Here is a 21,021-nt window from a genome sequence, read left to right on the forward strand (position 1 = left end):
GAGAGGGCACGGTAACTTGGGAATAAATGTCAAGAGTCGTCATGCCTCGAGAAGTTAAGCGGGGAGTAACACAGGGGGGGGTGCAGAGGAAGGTTTAGTACTATGAGACAAGGGCTAGTGAATCATGGGTTGTGGTCTTGGTAGTTTCGACGCTTGGTTGTTGTATGTAAATGTCAAGTTATTTATTCACTATCTCTCACTGCTTATTTGATTGCCTTGCTATTGTTTTGTTCTAAATGTCAAGTTATTTGTTCGCTATCTCTCACAGCTTATTTGATTGCATTGCTATTGTTTGTTCTTTATGTCGTGACTGTGAGCATGATTTTTGTGCTAGTTAGGAAGTGCTACTTACGGAGTACCTTATGTACTCACCCCCCTTTGTACCCTTATATGTTTTTCAGGTGTGAACGGGGTCGACCGCGGTGATGATGTGGAGAGGGCTTGACCGAGGAAGGATCACTAGCTTAGTTAGTGAGGATAGAGGGAAGGGTCGTTGGGTACGAGTAGCATTGAGATTTATGTTATTGCTAGGTGTGAACCGCGGAGGAAATTTTGTATTCTTTAGAACTACTTTATTTGTTATGGATGTTGCTGGTAAACGCATCGTTGTTGTCGTTGGAGTTTAGGTGTACGGTTGTTTTTATTTATTTAAGAATTTTTTTACCACTGAGGCGAATATGAGATGTTGTTGTTTTTAAATTGCCCACGGAGGGTGAAGTCCTGACAGTTTATGACATTTATATTTCTGATAGAACGTATGGGAGTCGAAGCTTTATTTCATTTAAATTATTTTCCCAGGGAGTTGCTTATGTCGTGTTTAGAGTTAAGGTTAGCCAGGTGAATTATTTAGCGTTGCCTAGGATGTTATATAAAATCCTGGGGCGTTACATGTACTCTGTATTTTTCCATGATTCTCGGGCGAAGTTAGGGTTATTCACGGTCGAAAATGACAATATAATATGAGTTTCTCGGGCGAGAATCATATTGTATTCGGGCGTGTATTCTCGCCCGAACGATAATAACTTCCGCCCGAGAACGTCGAAAATTTCAAATTTCGAATTTCGAATTTTGAATTCTTCTCTTTCCACATGCAGGATGCCTCACCTATTTGTTAGCTATGGTGGTAGTTGGAATGAGTCACAATTTCTATATGAAGGTGGAATTATGGGAGGTTTGGATGTGGACAATTCTATAACTTATGAGGAGCTCCTTAGTGCTATGTTCAGCCTTACCCGAATAGATCTGGTTCGGTTCAAAATCTTGATACACTGTGTATATAAGTTCAATCTGCAGTACCAGGTTCCGAAATATTACATCTTTGATGACCATAGCCTTAGATTTTTTTTAAGAGGCCCTCCACATCCCTCCGAAGTCTCATTGTATGTATCTGTCGTACCGAAGGAAATACATGGCAATGGAAGCAGTTCAATGAATCGTAACATTCCAGAAGCAGAAGCATTCCAATCATTTTCCCACCAGTTAGGGCAGACCGTTCCGTATTATGCTTCATCGTTTCCTTTTGATTCCACGCTCCCAGGTCCATCATGTTTTGTCCCATCAATGACGTCGCTGACGGACAATGTAATCCCATGTAACTTGGGTGACGATGAAACAAACTATTGCGGTCAATGGGACGATAATGATGAGAACGACGTGGAGTACGAGTATGAGGCCGAGGATGATGACAACCACGATACTGAATTCGAGGATGATGTTGATTTTGACAACGAGGAGGAAGTAGACCCAGTGGATGTAGCCGGTCCATCATCGGACCCCTCGACCGAAGTACACGTGGTCAGTACGAATGCACCGTGCGCAACCGGTCAAGCTTCTTGCTCAAGGGAAATTGTTAGGACAGATGATGAAGTTTGTTCGTCAATGGAGGACATTGCGGTAGGGAATACTTTTCGATCGAAAGAAGATTTGCAGTTCAAACTCTCGGTGTACGCAATGAAGATGAATTTTGAATATCGCGTGAAGAAGTCGACAAAAAGTTTGTACACTGTCGGATGCACCGAGGATGGGTGCAAATGGAGTCTACGTTCAAGGAAAATTAAAGGGTCAGATACTTTTCTTATCTCTACATTCTATGAGGTTCACAGTTGCACTCGTGAGGTAATGAAACATGACCACCGGCAAGCTCGAAGTCATAGGATGAGGAAGGGATTTTAGCTACCATTTCCATTTTGAATTAACCTGTAGATGAGTAAATAAAGGATCCTATGATCAGAGAAAATGACAAACCATACATATAAATATATGCTAATAACCAACTAATCCTTAAACGAACCCGAAAAAAAAACTATTTCTGTCAACTTTCTCTGGGCAATTTTCGGGCGAAGTTGTGCACGAGAATTTTGGCCATATTAATGAACTCGAACCTTTCGCTCGGGAATCATTAATCCTGTAAAAATTCTCGTGGACTTTCACGGGCGAGAACGGGCCCCGAGAATTTTTCCAGATCCTACATCTCCCACAATTTCAATTTATTTCGCTCGAAATGCCCCGGGAATTTATAGTGTTATTTATCGTCTGTAAAAATTCTTGGGGCATTTCAGGCGAAATAAATAAAAGAGGATTTCCAACACACCATGGCCGAAATGCCCCGAGAATTTATCCAACCGATAAATAATACTCCAACTGCATATCCACCACGCCCGAAAGACCCGAGAATTCATAATTTCCCAAATCCGTAACCTAATTTGCCCGAAAACCATCGAGAAATCATCAAATTCCTAATAACAAACTCCAAAACGTTGGCAATCCTAAACTATTTCGCACGAAACCCACCGAGAATTCTCCAGATTCTAAACAATCGAAGCCCTAACCCACTTCCTACGAAATAACCCCGAGAATACCTCCCATTCTAAAAACCCACAACGACAGTCATCTTCAACCTCCCATACACCTCAAACAACCAGAAATCGGTACAAATACTCGCCGGAAACTAAAACCCCTAAAAATTTAAGATGAAATCGATGGAAAAAAACGAAATCGAAAAGGAAAACAAGAAATAAACAAAATGAAATTGAACCTTCAATGTCCACGCTATTCTTAAAACGAAATGGAACGTCTAATCGAAGCTTTCTGTGTTGAAGGAAACGGAGGGAAACGAAAAGGATAAGAAGAAGAAGACGAAGGAAAACGAACGGGAAAAGAAAGAGGGGGAAAGGCCAACGGTTGGTTTTTTTGACTTCAGGGGTACAAATGTAATTTTATTCTTTTTTAAATTAATTCAAATAATAAAGTAGGTCATTGAAAACAATTTTAGAGGGCAGGGTTATTTGAGCGAAATAGAAACCTGGGAGGGCTATATGAGTCATTTTCCTAATGGAATGATTGGAGATCAATAACCATCAAAATTGTAAACGGAAGAAATTCGAGTTTTTTTTTTTTGAATGAAAAGAAATTCGAGTTGAGGAATGCATAAGGAAATAGAAGCGGCCAGTTGCAAATATTAGTAAAATAAGTTAGATAGCTAACTATATATTTTTTTTCAAATATAATATTTTTTTCAAGGAGATCCAATTTTAAAATTACAATTTTATCCTGCAATTATATCTTATACGTATTTGTAATATATCTACAATATATCTGAACAGTGATATATGTCTGATATATCACTGATATATTAACGATATACAATTGATTTACTCCTGATATAACTATGATATCTACTGGACTTCTAACATGGATTACCACTGATATACGTATGATAACCATTGATTTATCACGCCGATACAACATTATATATATCTATGATATATATTTGATAGGTCTCTAATTTACCATTGACATACAAATGATATACCATTGATATAACTATGATATCTACTGATATAACTTCTTATATATAATTATATGATTTACCACTAATATAACATTGATTTATATTTGATATATACTTAATATGTTTCTAATTTACCAGTGAATCATGATATCTACCAATATAACTATGATACATGTGTGTTGATATAATACTATTATATCAACTATTTTTTCATATAAAAACGATGATGTTATATGTATGTATGTATGCATGTATGTATGTATTAAAGGTATAATACATACACAAAATAATGTATATCATGGGTACGTTTGATAATGTATATCTAATAATGTATATCATGGATATGTCTGATAATTATATCAGGAGTACATCAGATGTATATCAGAAATACATCAGAAGTACATCAGATATAGATTGAATATCTATCAGATATAGATATATATTTGATATATATCAGATACAGATATACATTGGATGTATATCAGATATCGTAAGGTTAAAATCGGAATAATAAAAATTCAAAATATAAATATTTAAATATTTTGCTATATTTGAAATTTTGAAAAATTGGTGACATTTTTTGAAATACATCAATTATTTTTGCTATGGACCACAATTACCCAAATATAAAGGGGTTTTGATTCAGAGGTTCTTTTACATTTTTTTTCTTTTTCTTTTTCTTTTTCTTATTTACATATTAATTTTTCCCCAATTCCAAATATTAGGACATATATATCATCTCGTGTATTCGAATCCACTAAAAAAAATAATAATAAACAAATAAAAAATCTATTTGTGATTTAGCTGAAAATATATATATATATTGGACTAAGCCATGTCGATGCGTTTTATAATATATATTATATTTGATGCAGACGATAACATATTTTTTTAAAATGGTTTTCAAACGAAAACTTTATGTAAAATCTGTAAATTTTTTTTTTATCAAATTTAGGTAAAGATCGCATACTTTTTAAGTTTAAGGTATTGTAAATTTAGGATAAATCTTGATATATGTTAGCAAGTCCATGGTTAAAATGGATGTGTGTTAAAATTTTATAAATAGATACTGATAATTAAATAAATAAATAAATAAAAGAAAAAACACGTCAATCACTTTGGGACGATTTTTATTGTTTTTAGTTTTTGGTTTTCTGTTTTCATATATGTTTGACAACCATTTTTTCTTTATTGTTTTTAAAAAACATAAAACAAAAACATGTTTGTCAACTATTTTTTGTTTTTTGTTTTTAAAAAGTAAGAAAATTTTATGTAAAGTAGGGATGTCAATGATGTGGGTGCGAGTAAGGATGTCCTCTCCCATTCTCGTGCTCGTGAAAATTTTTAGTCTCCGTCTCCACTTCGTTCTTGGGTCCGAGAGATGTTCTCGAGGATAATTATCGGTTTTATAATTGTTTTAAATTATTTTTAGAATTTAAGTATAAAAAAGTGTAATAAATATATATTAATTATTTAAAAAATGAAATTAGGGACGGGGACGGGGTCGGGACATGTATTTCCTATTTTTGAGACCCGACCCTACGGAAATTTTTGTCATCCCCTAATGTAGAGACATGAAAATAGACGTTAAACTTTTGGAGTATAAATTTTAGAGAGATAAATAAAAATATTTAGGAAAAAAATAGTGAAAGAAAAGTTAAAGACAAAAAGAGAAAAATTTTACAGAAAAAAATTAAAGTTGAAAGGAAAATATATGTTAAAGAAAAAAAAGAAATTATAAAGAAAAAAATTAGAGTGGAAACAAATTTAGAGATAAAAACAAAATCAAAAATATAATTTTTAGAGAAAATAAATAAATACATAAATAAAAGTTAATTAAACGAGAAAATAAAGTATAATTTTCACAGGAAAAAATAGATTACGAAGAAAAAAGAAAAGTTATAAAAGATGAAGTTTTAGAGAAAAAAAAGTTAAGAAAAATATTAAATTTTGAGAGAAAGAAATGAAACTGATAAAAAGATTAAAAAAAATAAAAATACAGAAAACGGAAGGAAATAAATAATAATAAATATTTAAAATATGAAAATTTTAGAGAAAGAAAAATAAAGTTTGTAGAGAGAAATTTAGAAATAAAAAAATTTTATAAGAAATAAAATTTTTTAGAGATAAATATGAGGAAGAAAAATAGGTGAATGCCTCTTTTTCCCCGGAAGTTGTCGGAATTATTCGTAATAAGATATTGGCTACAATTGAAAAGGTCTTATCAATAAAATTTCCATTTATCCCAGATCTAGGCATCGGTAACAACCCCATTCTATAATTTCTTTTAATTACCTCTCGTGAGAAAATGATCCCACAAACAAAGGAATTGCATAGTACGAAATAACATAAAAACGGATTCATTAAAAAATCCTACTAGATACTAAAATTGTTTCTTTTTGATTTGACAGGAATCAATAAAAAATAAGAAATATTTCAATCGAGTTAAATTTCATCCAAATGTAGTAGGATCGGAATGAAGAGAACTATTTGGAATATTTTTTGGGGTGTGCAAACCAAATAGAATGATGCCTTTGGGTTGCACCAAGTCTAAAACCGAGTGGATTTATTTTTTGTCCCATAACCCCCATTATTATACATGTCATAATACGTAATATCTGTGTACTTTTCTTTAGTTATACATCCAGGTTTGTTTAAGCCTAATATGTTGTATTGGTATCTTTTAAACTCTTCTTCATTGAAAGATATATTTTTCAATACAATAGTTATAGAACAAGTCGTTCGTTTTATGGGATAACTTCGGTATCTGTCTTAATTCTTTCCTTTATTCAAGTAGTTTTTTCTTCGCCAAATTGCCTGAGGCTTACGCTTTTTTGAATCCAATAGTAGATGTTATGCCAGTAATACCTCTATTCTTTTTTCTATTAGCTTTTGTTTGGCAAGCTGCCGTAAGCTTTCGATGATATTTTTAATACTGTATGAGACAAATTCATGATTTACTAGAAAAAAAAAAGATACAATCTGAACCTTTGAGTTGAGTCCAATATTTAAATTCTTCTATAGGTGTGATAAATCTGGATCACTCTCATTTTCTTATTCTTACTTTTTTCCATCGAACGACCCTGTTAAAGTCCCCCACAATATATAATTGTGGGTATGAAATCCAATTTTTAGTAATGAACGACTCAACTCTTAATTTCTGAAAATTTTTTCTTATTTATAGAAAAAACTTCACTGCATTTCTTGGTGTCAAAATAGTTTAAAATGGATAATCTATTCTCTTTTTTTTTTTTAATGATCTTGGAGATTGTGTACTCTCAAACTCAGATTTTGAAAAACAAAAACCTCAAAAAAATTTGGTTAATAAACAATCTTATTTTTAAAAATTAAAATTAAAAAACCAAAAACAACGAAATGGTTAAAATGAACCATTTATTATTCTTTCGGATTCTCTCTTGATTTCCGAGTAGATCCATGGATTACAGAATCCAAAGTATAAGAGGTTTTGGTATTCCACTTAGGCCTCATTTACCTACCCGTAATCTTAATGAGAATGAATCAAAATCAATCGAAATGGAAATGTTATTTGACGTTGTTTACCATAAATTTTATAGAATCAGAATCGAAATTCTTTTCATATTGTTTACTAAAACTGTCTGGAATCGGAATCGAAATCTATAACAATTATTAGTATACCATTTTCTCATTTTTAACTAATTACAGATAGGGTGTGATAATATCTTTTAATTACAATATTAATAAAATTTAATTTAATTTATTATATTATTGATAGTAAATATTTTTTTGTTATAACAATTTATTTAACATTAAATAATATAATGGTCGACGCGAGTACAACCACCATAATTGACTTATAAATATTGTGGGTAAAAATGATAAATTAATTATAATAAATATGTAGTACCTAGCAAATAAGGAACTAAAATGAGATTGGTGGAATCGCATAGGTGTAATTGGACTTAAATTATGTGAAATTGTATAATATATATCGTTTTCTTCTAGTTCTTAGATACATGGATTGAATTTTGTGGATGCATACTTCCATTGTGCTGTCAATATCATCTTCAGATTACTTTGAAATTTGAGTAGCAATTGAATTTGAAGAAGTAAAACAAGCTTCGAAGATCTTGGTTGACTGCTACTATGGCGGCAGATTTACAATGTGTTCCAAATTGCATGTTACGTTTACATGGGGCTTATTTTTGCGCGTTGGATTACGTCGGTTCTTGATCGGCGTTGAAGAAATAAGACAACAGGAATTCACTTCTTAGGTCTCGAATTTTGCACACATGTCGATCATTTAGGGTCAGTGATAGCTGGAGCTTGAAGAAGCGAAATCGCGTTTCGATTCTGGTACGTAGAAGCTGTTTAGTTTTTTTTTCCTACAAAAGCCCTATTGAATTCGATTCACTGACAAGTTGTTTAAATTCCGATTCTGCAAGTTCGATAGAAATGGTTGGTGCAATCGATGGAAGTAGTCATACAAATGGCTCGATTCAGAACTCAAATGGTTCCATGGAGGAGAAGCTTGACGATCTTCGGCGTGTATTTGGAAAAGCCGATGGGGATCCGCTGAGGATCGTCGGGGTTGGAGCTGGTGCTTGGGGTAGCGTCTTCATCGCCATGCTACAAGAGAGTTACGTTCACTTGAGAGACAAAGTTATGATAAGGATTTGGAGAAGACATGGACGAACAGTGGATAAAGCAACTGCAGAGCATCTATTCGAAGTGATAAATTCAAGGGAAGATGTGCTGAGAAGATTGATCAGGCGATGTGCGTATTTGAAATACGTGGAGGCCAGATTAGGCGACAGGACACTGTATGCGGATGAGATATTGAAAGATGGATTCTGCTTGAATATGATTGATACGCCTCTCTGCCCTTTGAAGGTCGTCAACAACTTGCAGGAGGCTGTGTGGGATGCTGACATTGTTGTGAATGGCTTGCCGTCAACTGACACCCGCCAAGTGTTTGAGGAAATGGGAAGGTATTGGAAAGAGAGATTAACGATGCCTGTCATCATTTCTTTGTCAAAGGGTGTGGAGGCTGAATTGGAGCCTCAACCACGGATAATAACTCCTACTCAGATGATTAACAGCGCAAGTAAGCTTGCTTCCTCTTCTTTTGCCCCTTTATATCATTTGTGTTTCTTGAAAATATGGTGAAAGAATTATATTTAAAGTAATGATTTGGACTTTCGAGGTCAATAATTTAATATGGTATCGGAGGAGTTCAAATTCTTGAAATGTTATTTTCTCTTCGTGTTGTACTAATAGTCCACTTGTTGGATGTGTGTGGCTGCCTGAGGCCCTCACGGATTGGTGGTTCAGCGACAAAGCCATGGAGCCTTTAGCATATTTGGTTAGAGAATATATTGTGAAGATTTTGTACTAACTTATTGGTTTAAAGGCGTTTAGGTTCGGTGGTGATTTATCTAATCACCAAATTTGTTGAAGGAAAGGGTTTTATTAACCTATTTAAAAGTTGTAATATGCTCTCAAGTTGATTGAGTTTTTGCTCCGGTGGAATAGGAATTATGAGAAAGATGAAAAAATCCAGGAAGTAAACTCATTGCCTGGAACACGTTTCTTGTATCTTTTGACCGTTGCTTGAATAAAATAAAATGGGTTTTCTTTTCTTGTATCTTTTGACCATTGTTTGACTAAAAGAAAGTAAACTTCCAAGGGCTTATTTCCTGTTTATTGAGTCATATGAAACTCCCTAAAACAGAATTGTTTCTTTTAAGTTTTTCTTTTTCACTTCGGTTATGTGGGTAAGTGAGAATATATCGTACCGCCCCTTAATCTGTGTCCCTATTGTGCTATTAAATTCTTTAAGAATCTTAATAAGTATCAGAATTCTAAGACTCATATTACTGATTTGCAGCTGGAGTTCCTTCAGATAACATTCTTTATCTTGGGGGACCAAATATTGCCTCGGAGATTTACAACAGAGAATACGCCAATGCTCGAATTTGTGGAGCTGAAAAGTGGAGGAAATCCCTAGCAAAATTTTTGAGGCAACCCCATTTCATTGTGTGGGACAATGGCGACCTTGTTACCCATGAAGTAATGGGTGGATTAAAGAATGTCTATGCCATTGGAGCCGGTAACATAAATTTCCTATTGGGTTATTTAATGTCTTAAACAATTTGATATAACATATTTATATGGTTTTAGTCTTTTCATTCTTCTTGTCTTTGCTGCAATTTTTGTAATGTTTGAACTAGTTCTTGGCAATCTTTAGCTTCAATTTGTTCTAGATCTGGAGTAACAATTTAGGAGGCGAACATTTTTGCATCGTATTTATTGAGATCACTGTAAAAGTTGTGTGAATGATTAATGAAGTGTCAATTTGGTTTCTTTTTTTTAATTTACTTTTAACATGGATTGATGGTTTTTGTGAGAGTAAAATTGACAGAACAATCAAGATGTGTGTATTCATGAACATAAGATTTTGTGGATCACGTAAAAAAAATTCTTCACATTTTAGTGGAATTTCATGTTCTTTGAATGTGCATTAGATTTCAAGTATCCAAACTTTTCTCCTACCTTTTTCCTGGTCTTTGTTACTGTGATAGGCATTCCATTAACTTTTATTCTTATGCTGCGTGAATGAAAAAGAAATTATCACAGGACGGATCGATCTTCATCGTCCCTGTGGCTTAACTCAGTAAATGTTCATTTCTTCCACAGGAATGGTGGCAGCTTTAACAAAAGAGAGTGCCACCAGCAAAGCAGTATACTTTGCACACTGTACATCCGAGATGATATTTATTACTCATCTATTGGCTGAAGAACCAGAGAAACTGGCAGGACCGTTACTGGCTGACACTTATGTAACTCTATTGAAAGGTCGTAACGCGTGGTATGGGCAAAAATTAGCTGAAGGAGAACTGAGCCTCGAAATGGGTGATAGCATCAAAGGCAAGGGCATGATACAGGTACGTTCTTTATTGGCAAGATAGAAGTAGGGATGCTTTTTTCGGAACAATTCGCTTAAAAGTTAGAATAGTAACAAAAATACTTTCCTAGAAGCTAGAAAGAAAACGTTATTGATAATCTTTATTACATTCTTTCAAGTATCCTTATTCCCTCCTGAACCAAATAACCATAGGGACCCAGCCCACAGCAACCATTGGCCCACAATAGTCTCTTTTGCCTGTGGAACCATGGTTGAAAAGAGCTTGACATAGAAAGTTGTAAGCTGTCTTGGGGTTGCACCAGTTCAAAGTTTAAAAGCTGGAACATATTCCTCTAAACTGTTCTCGTAGTTCACGATACAAAAAACGCTTTTCTTATGCTTGTTACTCTTGTTGAATATTCTACACCAATCTGCTGGTAATTAGGGCAGCTTCTTTGACTTACTCATCATGTATGCATGTGTGTCGTGTCAACTCTAGATTTGGGTGTTTGTGCTTTAGGATGAGTTAATGAATCTTCAAGTTGAGTCCAAATTAATTTTGAAAGAATCACTTACCAACCCATCCTCCTAGATTGAACCAAAACCGACCCCAAACAGCCCCACCCATCTACCTACCCATCCCATCCCATTCGGACAGGGAGGGGATTTCAGGTTTTTGTTTCTTTTTTTCCTTATCAGTTTTGTTGACGCCCGAGATATACGTTGAGTGAATTTGACAGAATGAGATCACTCTGGCAGGGGGTTTCTGCTGTGAAAGCATTTTATGAACTGCTGAGTCAGTCCAGCTTGAGTGTTCTACACCCTGAAGATAACAAGCCTGTCGCTCCAGTTAAGCTTTGCCCAATTCTGAAGATGCTCTACAGTATACTAATAACAAGGTATGGAGAGATTCAGTTCAATTGCTTTTGTTCTCTCTCAATTTTGTTGCTGCTGTAAAAATGGCATGGAAGAAAGCCTAGTGAACCTGATCATTACTTCCATTGTTTGAATATTTTTAGGGAGTTTTCATCACAGGCCATTCTTCAAGCCTTGAGGGATGATACGATAACCGATCCTCGAGACCGCATCAAGATTGCACAAAGTCATGTTTTCTATAAGCCATCGCTCCTCGGACAGCAGCATTAACAAACCACTTCTTCTTGTATGTAGTCTTCTCCATCATGTTCATTCGAAATGTAGAACTCAAGGAAAATCAGTTTTGTAGGAACTAGGATACCTCCCTTTTTCCCCTGTTTTGTATAAGGCTACATAATTTGGACAGTGATTTTGCGTCAGTTTAGAAGTCTTTTTTTTGTTTGGAGCTTCTTTTTTTTTTTTACTAAATTAGAATTTTGAATACTCTTATAATTTAGTAAAAAAAAAAAAAAAAGCTCAAAGAATACTTTACCTTTGAAATCATTTCAATACGTTAATAATTCGACAACATCCTAAAAAATAAGACTTCTAATTATCTTTTTTTTTAATTGGTGGTTGAATCTTCCACCTTACTCAAAAAAACAAGTTATTTAATTATCACCCTTAAATCGTCCAATGGTAAAGACAATAAAACGGGTTTAAAAAAAAAATTTGAATCAGCCATTAGCTTTCAAGGAGAAAAAGTTATTTAGTCAGTGAATAAATAATAATTCTAAAAATAAAGTGTGATAAGATATATATATAAACTTGAAAAATGTGAAAAGGGAAAAAAAAAATGATATAGACGACGTCGTTTGCTTCGTGGGTCGGGTCGTGTCTTTAAAAAATTCTGGGTCGGGTCGGGTCACGAAATAACCCGACTGGAGTGAAGAGCGGGTCACAACAATTTCGTAAATACGGGAGAGAGAGAGAGAGGAGAGGGAGAACAGAAATGTCTTTGGTAGACTACGCTTCATCGGACGACGACGTGCCGGCGGCGGCGGAGGAGGAGCAGAATCCGGAGCAACCGGAAAACCACCGCGTGGAGGAGCCTCAGTTCCCGAAGCACGAACCTCAGCCTCAACCTCCTCCTCTCAACCAGTAATTTTTCTTCCATTTCTTTAGATTTCGTAATTTCTAAGTAGAATCCTGGTGCTTTTCGGAATTTAATTATTTTCCTCTCCTAATTTTTCATAAAGCATCTAGGCCTTGTTTTCGAAGTTAACAATGTGTCGACACCAGGAAAAATTGGAGGTTCTGTAGTAGTTAGGGTTGTGTTATTAAACTGATCCGGAAGAGAGTTGTTGTGCTTCAAAATGCTGTTGAATGGCTTTTTAAATTTTGGGTTTTATATGGTGTTTTGCAAATTTGAAATGGCCGCTTTTGTTCCTGAAACCTATTTGGTTTTAGGGGATGCTTTAACTGTTGGTTCGATTACCTTGGAACAAAATAATTGGTGTTTTTAGCTTTGTTTACTGGTGGATGTGATTTCTTTCCTTATGATTGGCTTTGTAGGCCCATTCTTAAACCGAATCAGCCATTGGAAACTAATGGGGACTCTTCTGTGTTTTCGGTTGAGCTTCCTGATGCTTCCCTACTATTGAATTCTCCTACTTCTTCTAGTCTTTTTGGTGGTAGCGATCACTCTTCACGAGTGGCTGCAGCTATGGCTGCCAATGCATCTCGCAAGAGAGAAACAAATGTTTCAGCATCTGCTCTTCCCCGGAGTAAAGTTCCAAGATCGACTTTGCCTCACTCAAAGAATGTTCCAGATACTTTAGGTCGATCGTTGGTTCCACCTCAGCTTACCGGAAGGTCTGTTCTTATTATCTTATCCCATCGCCCCCCCCCCCCCCCCCCCCCCCCCGACATTCATCTTCAGTTTTTGAAGTCTCATACATGCTGATTCCTTATGAGGTGATAGATTGAGAAAAGTTGTCATTCTTCAATTACAAGACATAATGAACAAATTAATCATATTTATGGGCCCATGGAGTATATTAAATGGTATGCATGCCTGTACGTTAGCCCTCGTGATATGTTTACGCCTGTACATCTCAATGCCGATAACTTTCTTAATTATTTCTTTGCTGAGAAAGATCTCTCACAGGCTTCCAACGAATACCTGTGATTCTAAGTTAGCATAAGCAGTCATAATTGTAACGTAGTACTAAAAGGGTAGGTATGAGATAAACGTGGTTTGTGGACTTTTGGCCATGAATTATTTGTAAGCCTATTTTTATCGATATTGGTGTTTGAATCTTAGTTAATACATTTGGATAGTTGAAGTTAATGCATCTGTTGGTGTTGGGCATCATCATTAGCTGCCTTGCTAGAACTTTGAAGTTAAATTTGACTCTGAATCCCTTCTATGATATCAAACCTGCAGCTGCTTGTTGTATTATATATCTAAAGTTAACAATAGGGTTGAGTTTCATGTTAGTTAGTCAGTGGTTTGATATGCTTATGACCATTTGACCGTAGATCTATATATTTCATACTCTATCTTTTGTTTATCCGAGAACAAGTTATACAATCTGCCATATGGTATAATTGATTCGGGGTTTTTGGTTGAGAGGATGCAATTGGAACATTGCATTACCAATGGTTTACTATTGCTAAAAGTAACCGTAAAGTCCTTAGATATTATAAATTCAATGGTTTTAGTTGGAAGGAGATTTGACAGAAGAATCTTTTAACTGATGGGATGATCTTCATTTTCTTTTTTTTGGTTTTGTTGCTAGTTTGTGTCACCGTTCTCCGTTCTTTAATATGCCTCGAGACTTAAACATATATATGCAGAAGTCTTGGAGCCGAGCTATAATTGTGTGAATAACCATGCATTTTCTATTCGGGTTAGACATTTGAAATATACGAATTTTGGTGAAATCTGATTGTAATCCTGCAGTTGTTTTACCTTTGCCAGGAGTAACATTGTCACTGAAGATATAAGCAAGCTGTTTGTGAAGAAGTCCGCCAAACCCTCATAGGGGGTTTCTGGAATTTTGTTTCATTGGGGTAACGGTTGTTGTCCCGTTCATTAATAGATCGTAGCAGAACGTTCAGATTGGTCTAATGCACTTGTACAATGTGAAGAATAGTGTACTCATATTACTAGAAAAAATATATATATGAAAGAAGAGTGAGAGATGGCCGAAGTTCTGTGCTTGTCTCTTTAATTGTTTCTCAGTGACAGCAATTATTTGTGATTTATGTGCGGTAGATGACTTTTTCCCCTCGAATCGATGCATAGGTTTGTACAGAGCCTTTTTTCTTTTCTTTATTAGTATTATTATTATTATATCATAGGATGATCCTGTGATTTTATATTAATCATGAGACCTAATTGAGGCATATAAAAGCTGCATGCCAATCATGGCGTGTTCTGAGTTGGTTTGATCGTGAGTTATTATGTGCTCAGATGGTTGGACTAAGAATAGCCCATACAATTTGTCCTGCACTCTTTGCTTGAACGAGAGCTTAATCTAGTAGGGAGCCTCAGTAGATATAAGGTATGTCTTGATTCTTGAACCAACATGAACTTAGCTCATTGGTAATTTAATTGGCACTTGTCTCTGATCAAGAGATCATGAGTTTGATTTCCCTCATCCCTACTTGTTGTATTAATAAAAAAGTATATGTCTTGAAAAGTTGAGTGGTAATCATCATTCATGGGATTTTAAGTTTTGCGTCGAATCAATATCGATACTCATTGTAGTAAATCATGGAGCATGATCCTCATATTCAAACTAATCCTTGTTTGTTGTTTGAATATGAGTCTTTGGGTCCGAGTAGAATTCAAGTCCTCTATAAAGGAATCTTTTATGTTTTTAAATCATTTCTCCTAAAATTACCTTCATTGTTCTGCTTTGTTTTGCTTGAAGCTTGCCAACAATTATCCCTATGTTTCACTGTTGTGTTCTTTCTTCCATATGGTAACACAAGCGAGAGATTCTAGAACAAGTGAAACCATCTTCAGTAACGATGTTTCAACAAACAATGGTTCGAGCCAAGGTTAAAGGAAAGGATAGCTTTAAGTTTTGGTGTGAAGTTTCTAAAATTATTTCATTTCACCAGCTATGAAATCTTGTGTTGGAATTTTATGCTCGGTCACTAGCATAAGTCAAACAACATCAATTTCAAGAAAAGAAAAAATAAAAAAACTCACTAAAAAAAAAAAAAACTTCATCTAATAGTGACTAAATTGTTATAAATTTTAGACTCAATACAAACTAAGTCATTATGTGCTAAACTAATTGTTGCATTCAGGTGATTTTTAACCTATATTTTATCAATATTTGTAAATACTGACCAGTGAGATTGACTCTAATCAATCTAAAAACCAACCTGTGATTTACCATTGAGCAATTCTTTTTTTTTTTTAGTTTTTCCTTTTAAAAAATACATCCAAGTAAAAATTATGTACAAACCTAGTAAAATTCAGACAGACGGGGGCATTCAGATGGTAAAAATGAGAGGTTTTGGCTTACCAAATAGCAATACATGTGAGATGAAAACTCAGCCAAATTTTTGCCCATCGCTTGTCAGTTTATTTGGCGTAGTAGTTTCTTCCTGACAAGGCTACAAAATACATCAATTGCTCATGGTTTTAAACCACCAAACTGAAAATCTCTATCTCAACTACTAAAAATGAGTATCCCAAGCTAACAAAAGGATGAGATCAAAACCATCCTTTCCCAAACAAATTCAATGAATGCCGAGTAACAAAAGAAAAAGGGAAATGAAAAATGAATGGAGAAGGGTCTAATCCATTCTATGAAGATATTCCTCCAGCTTCGAGGGCTATAAGCATCATTCTAAGGTTATGTTTATTCGATTCTATGAAGAGGTTTGGTTTTCCCTGACTCGTAAAACAAAAAAACTTTGGTTGATCGATCAAGCATCAACCTCACGCTTTTGCAAGCTCAGAAGCAGCAGGTGCGGGGGCGGCAGGAGCAACACCACCAGTAGTAGGCCTGGTCGAAAGAAAAATGTCAGTGTGAATAACAAGTATGGAATGAGTTGAGGGAAAAATAAAATTCAAAAGAAAGCTTTGATCACTGGGATGAACTTACAGTCCAACAAATACTTTGAATGCATCGTAAAGACCCCACTGAGCGCCAGTAAGAGTTCCAATCATAACAATACGGAGGGGTAGCCCACGGGTGAAGAGACCCCATAATCCGAGCTTCTTGACAGCCTGCACGATGAAAAACCAAAAGTTAAAATAAATAAATAAATGCAATGAGAACAAAGGCGACTCCAGACAAGAGGCAGCACTCACATCGCCAACGGTTGCTCCTTTGGCATTGTTGAGGAACGACACGAGATTATCAGCAGGATGGGACACGATAGCACAGAAAACACCAGCCACATATCCACCAGCAAAACTAACACCAAGCTGGAGAGATTTGCTGCACTGGTCCTTTGGTGTGGGAATGGCATACTTGTATATCATCTCAACTATTGTCTCAAAGGATGCAAACTTCATCATTGTATCTGAAAGGAAAAGCACCGGTCCTTTAGAACACAGCCAAATAAAATAAAGCAACAGTCTCCTGATCTTTAGCACCACACATTATGAAACAATAACAAGCCCCATCACTAGAATACATATGCTTAACTATTAGCTATGTCATGTGAATCATCTTCTCAGTTACTGTTTATAAATGTTAAGAAGGCTGAAAATTCAAAAGATCTGCAAAAATAACATCACATATTTCTAATCCATGATATCATTCTCATACAATTAAAAGAGAAGGGGAAAACCCCGAGCTTTAGCTTAATCAATAAGGGCAATTAGTAAACTTAAAGGTTTGTTTGGTCCAAACTCTGTTTCTTGTTTTCAGATTTAACTCTGCCTCTTGACTTCAGATTTAACTTTAAAATCCAAATTTACATTAAAAAAATAAAGATAAAAACATGTAAAACATAATATACTATAAATTAATTAATAATGTTTTAGATTGGACTAAGATAACTACCACTAGTTAACAAAAATATTACTAAACAAACACGCTTGAACAATTTTTTTTTTTTAATTTGGATTCAAATCTTAGATCCACCACCAAACACATGGAATACAACTCTTTTTTCATTGAATCTTTGGTTTTCATATTTTTGTTTTTCAAATCACCAACCAAATGCATCCTAAGGCATTCAAAATTCAAATCAAAACCTAGGAATGCATATAAACATTATATAATTAATGACCAAGCATCAATCAAACCAGCAACTTCCTAAGCATCAACTAATGAAAAGAATTGCCGACTCTAATTCATGGACCGACTAATTAAAACATTGAAACAAAGTAAACCAGATAACAATTTCATTTGTTTCCTCACAAAAACGGGGGAAAAACCAAAGAATTAAAATAACACATGAAAGAAAGCATCAGGATACAAGAATTCAAAACAGGAACTAAATAACCCATGTTTAATCTCAAAGAAAAAGTTAAAAACAAGCTTAAGAAAAACAAAACAGAACATAGTTGATACAAAGCATTGGGTTAAAGCAACTGAAAACAGAAAATTGGACAGCTCTTTAATATTGTCCTTTCCAATATTCCCTGAAAAGGCTATGTTCTATCGTATGGCTGGGAGATATAACTCTGGCATTTCAAAATCAGTTATCTCACTTCATATTGTATTCAAAAGTAACATAGACATCTTAGATAAAATATCTATAACGGCATTGTCACTATGAAATTGAGTGAGTAGTGGAGTACATCCATATTCAAATTAAACTCTCAAGTAATAAATAAGAGCAAATATTAATCTAAGATTGCAGAAGATAACTATACTAGCCCATGTAACAAATATGAACAAAGACCAATAGACACTAAACTAGTACAGGTTTATTCAAAATCAAACCTATGCTCAAATTCAAGTTTTCAGCAGGAATGCAACTTGGAGAACCACAAGTATTAACCCTTCAAATCTTGAATTACAGGAATGTACTTATAATAGCTAAGCATACCACTTTATAGATGAGTTTTTTAGGGTTTTCTGTGGGTTAATTATGAGTTCGAGTTCCAAGTTGGTTGTGTATGCGTGAGAGAACATGATCAATTAATGTAAGAAAAGGCAACAGGAACAAACCCGTAGGAACAAAAAGATAACATAGTAGTACAAATAAAGACTGTTTTTTTTTCTCCTAAAGAGAAATTATAATACCAAAAAGGCATTGAAAGCAAGGTAGTTAAAAACGATTTTCAACTTACATGGAATCTGGCGTCCCCATAGAGGAACAATACCCTTGTACAATCTGCAATTACAATCGTGTTATAACTCATTAATCCAATAAAATATCCAGAAGTTTTTCCTCCTATCACTTGACAAGTGGTGGCTGGAATTGGATTATAAATATAGTACATACCCTAGAGCTCCTTCAGATCTGACAAACTTAGGAAGCCCATCTGAAAGTCCTCTAGCAAAACCAGGCTGAGTCTGAACCCGAACCTTCACTGCTTCAAAAGGGCAAAGCGCAACATCCGCAATCACCTCAGCAGATGCAGAACCAGCAAGGTAGATCAGGGTCTTGTACTTAGCTGCGTACTCAGGTCCAGCAATATCAGAGTAATACTTCTTAAAGAACTCGTAGAAACCAAATTTGCAGGCACCCTGTGCGCTGTAGCCAAGGAGGGTAGGCACCCATCCCCTAAAGAAACCCTTAACACCCTGCTCCTTGAGCAGAACTCCGAAACCAGACGAAATGCTTTTGTATTTTGCAGGGTCAATCTGAATAACAATAATTTTGGTAGTCAATTAGCAAGCCCATTACTGGGCCTAAAATACATGAGCCAGGTTTTAGATCAGATCTATACAACATTCAAGAGCCACAAAAAAGAAAGTAACACAAAAACAAAAACCTCTTAAACAAAGCGAGAAAAACCATAGATCTGAGCAGAACAGAAGTGTATCAGAGAACGAAGATAAAATTCCCAACAGAAAACCAGTCATTCGATGCTCGAGTAACACAACAATACACAGACAGAAGTAACCTGAACAGAAATGTCCACAGAGACATAACATGATCAAATCAAAGCTAATCGAACCTGCATATTGCATTTAACCAAGTCGAGAGGGGTAACAGCCATGTGCGTGAGACCACAGCTGAGAATTCCACCGAAAGTGCAAGCGGCGTAGAAAGCCGGCGAATACATCTCGATCTTCTTAGACGGCTCGCTCGGGGCCGGAATGACAAAGCTCTTGGGGGAAGAGGAAACAGCATCGACGCTCGGAGAAGTCTGAAGCATCTTCTTGAGCGGCATGGTTCGAGTGGAAGAAGGGGAAGAATAGAGGAAGCTGGGGATCAGAGATTGGTGGGAGGGTTTATCGTAGAGCGCCATGGGAGATGAGAATCAGAGCAAGCAAAATTCCAAAAATGGAGAAGACGAACAAAGCAACCCTAGAAGAGAATTCTCTCTCTCTCTCTCTCTCTCTCTCTTCCAATCCCTCAGCGCCAAATGCTCTCTCTCAAGCTCTGTGCTTAGGAAATTGGAGAAATGGGGTTCGTGGTTGCTTTTATAGTCAACGGGCAGCCATGGCGCTGCCCGAAGTCGCGTGGTCTACACGCGAGAAATGGACGCTTTGGCGACTCCAAATTCCAAAGTGGCCTTTTTTGCCCTTCGTCCTTTTGACAATTCAACGGCTACGATTAGGTGGCGTTATAACTAAGGCCATAATCTTACATGTGCGCTGTCCTATTTTTTGTGTAATTATTGTCTAATTCAAATATTTATTTTCGCTTTTAACTTACTTTACGAAATTAATTGTTTTTTTAAGGTTTTGTTTTCCATTGAATTAATATCTCTTTTATTTTTTATTTTTCTAAGAGTGGGATCAAACCCAAAATCTATATCAATTATCCCGCTGAGTTCACTTTAACTTTTTATTTTTATTTTTAAAAATAAAAATGGAATAGGTTTGATAACTACTTTTGTGGAGCCTAAAAATTTACTTCAAGTATAGTGGTATACGTCAAAGTGATTCTATCTATCGAGTCAAATACACAATGACAAATACGGAGGAAAAGTTAGGAGCATTTTTAATATGAAAATGTAAGAATTTGTACCTCGAGTGATTGTTTATGTTGGTTATTTATAGAGACATTGTTTGAATTTCAGCGATATTGGTTTTGACAGAATTTTGGAATCTATTGTGGATTGTAGGAGCAAAGAATGCTTATGTTATGATTGTAATGCACAAAAACAGATGATTTCAGACGATTTGTTGATGCAAAAACAGTCGTATGTTGAATGTGATTGTATCAAACATAGTTGAAGCTAGAAATAACAATAAAAGACTCATTGAAGTATTAAAATTAAATACCAAGTTATTAGATCTAATTCTCGGAGACTCGGGATTTTGAAGGAATTACAACTAAAGGGAAATAAGCATTTGTATCCCTTTTATTTATGATTTTTCAA

General features: G+C 35.3%; 3 protein-coding genes across 3 annotated transcripts; 2 read left to right on the forward strand and 1 right to left on the reverse strand.

The window, feature by feature from the left end:
* The first annotated feature begins 7,776 nt into the window (after window positions 1–7,776).
* LOC111011940 (putative glycerol-3-phosphate dehydrogenase [NAD(+)] 1, cytosolic) lies at window positions 7,777–11,997 on the forward strand. The gene is made up of 6 exons (XM_022285940.2): window positions 7,777–8,125; window positions 8,215–8,876; window positions 9,660–9,881; window positions 10,469–10,716; window positions 11,436–11,575; window positions 11,696–11,997. Exons 2-6 carry the CDS (start codon window positions 8,225–8,227, stop codon window positions 11,820–11,822), a joined length of 1,389 nt encoding a protein of 462 aa, XP_022141632.1. The 5' UTR covers window positions 7,777–8,125; window positions 8,215–8,224; the 3' UTR covers window positions 11,823–11,997.
* A 360-nt stretch (window positions 11,998–12,357) lies between these two features.
* On the forward strand, window positions 12,358–14,780 carry LOC111011781 (uncharacterized). The gene is made up of 3 exons (XM_022285672.2): window positions 12,358–12,692; window positions 13,107–13,406; window positions 14,518–14,780. The coding sequence occupies exons 1-3, from the start codon at window positions 12,544–12,546 to the stop codon at window positions 14,579–14,581; spliced, it is 513 nt and encodes a 170-aa protein (XP_022141364.1). The 5' UTR covers window positions 12,358–12,543; the 3' UTR covers window positions 14,582–14,780.
* A 1,274-nt stretch (window positions 14,781–16,054) lies between these two features.
* LOC111011882 (mitochondrial phosphate carrier protein 3, mitochondrial) lies at window positions 16,055–20,090 on the reverse strand. Its single transcript, XM_022285843.2, has 6 exons — window positions 19,648–20,090; window positions 18,969–19,330; window positions 18,814–18,857; window positions 16,876–17,090; window positions 16,667–16,791; window positions 16,055–16,567 (listed from the first exon to the last, which is right to left on the reverse strand). Exons 1-6 carry the CDS (start codon window positions 19,939–19,941, stop codon window positions 16,501–16,503), a joined length of 1,107 nt encoding a protein of 368 aa, XP_022141535.1. The 5' UTR covers window positions 19,942–20,090; the 3' UTR covers window positions 16,055–16,500.
* Window positions 20,091–21,021: the final 931 nt, after the last annotated feature.

This window comes from Momordica charantia (genome assembly GCF_013281855.1).
Source record: "Momordica charantia cultivar OHB3-1 chromosome 4 unlocalized genomic scaffold, Mcharantia_2.0 BLBB01000004.1, whole genome shotgun sequence".
NCBI classification, from domain to species: domain Eukaryota; kingdom Viridiplantae; phylum Streptophyta; class Magnoliopsida; order Cucurbitales; family Cucurbitaceae; genus Momordica; species Momordica charantia.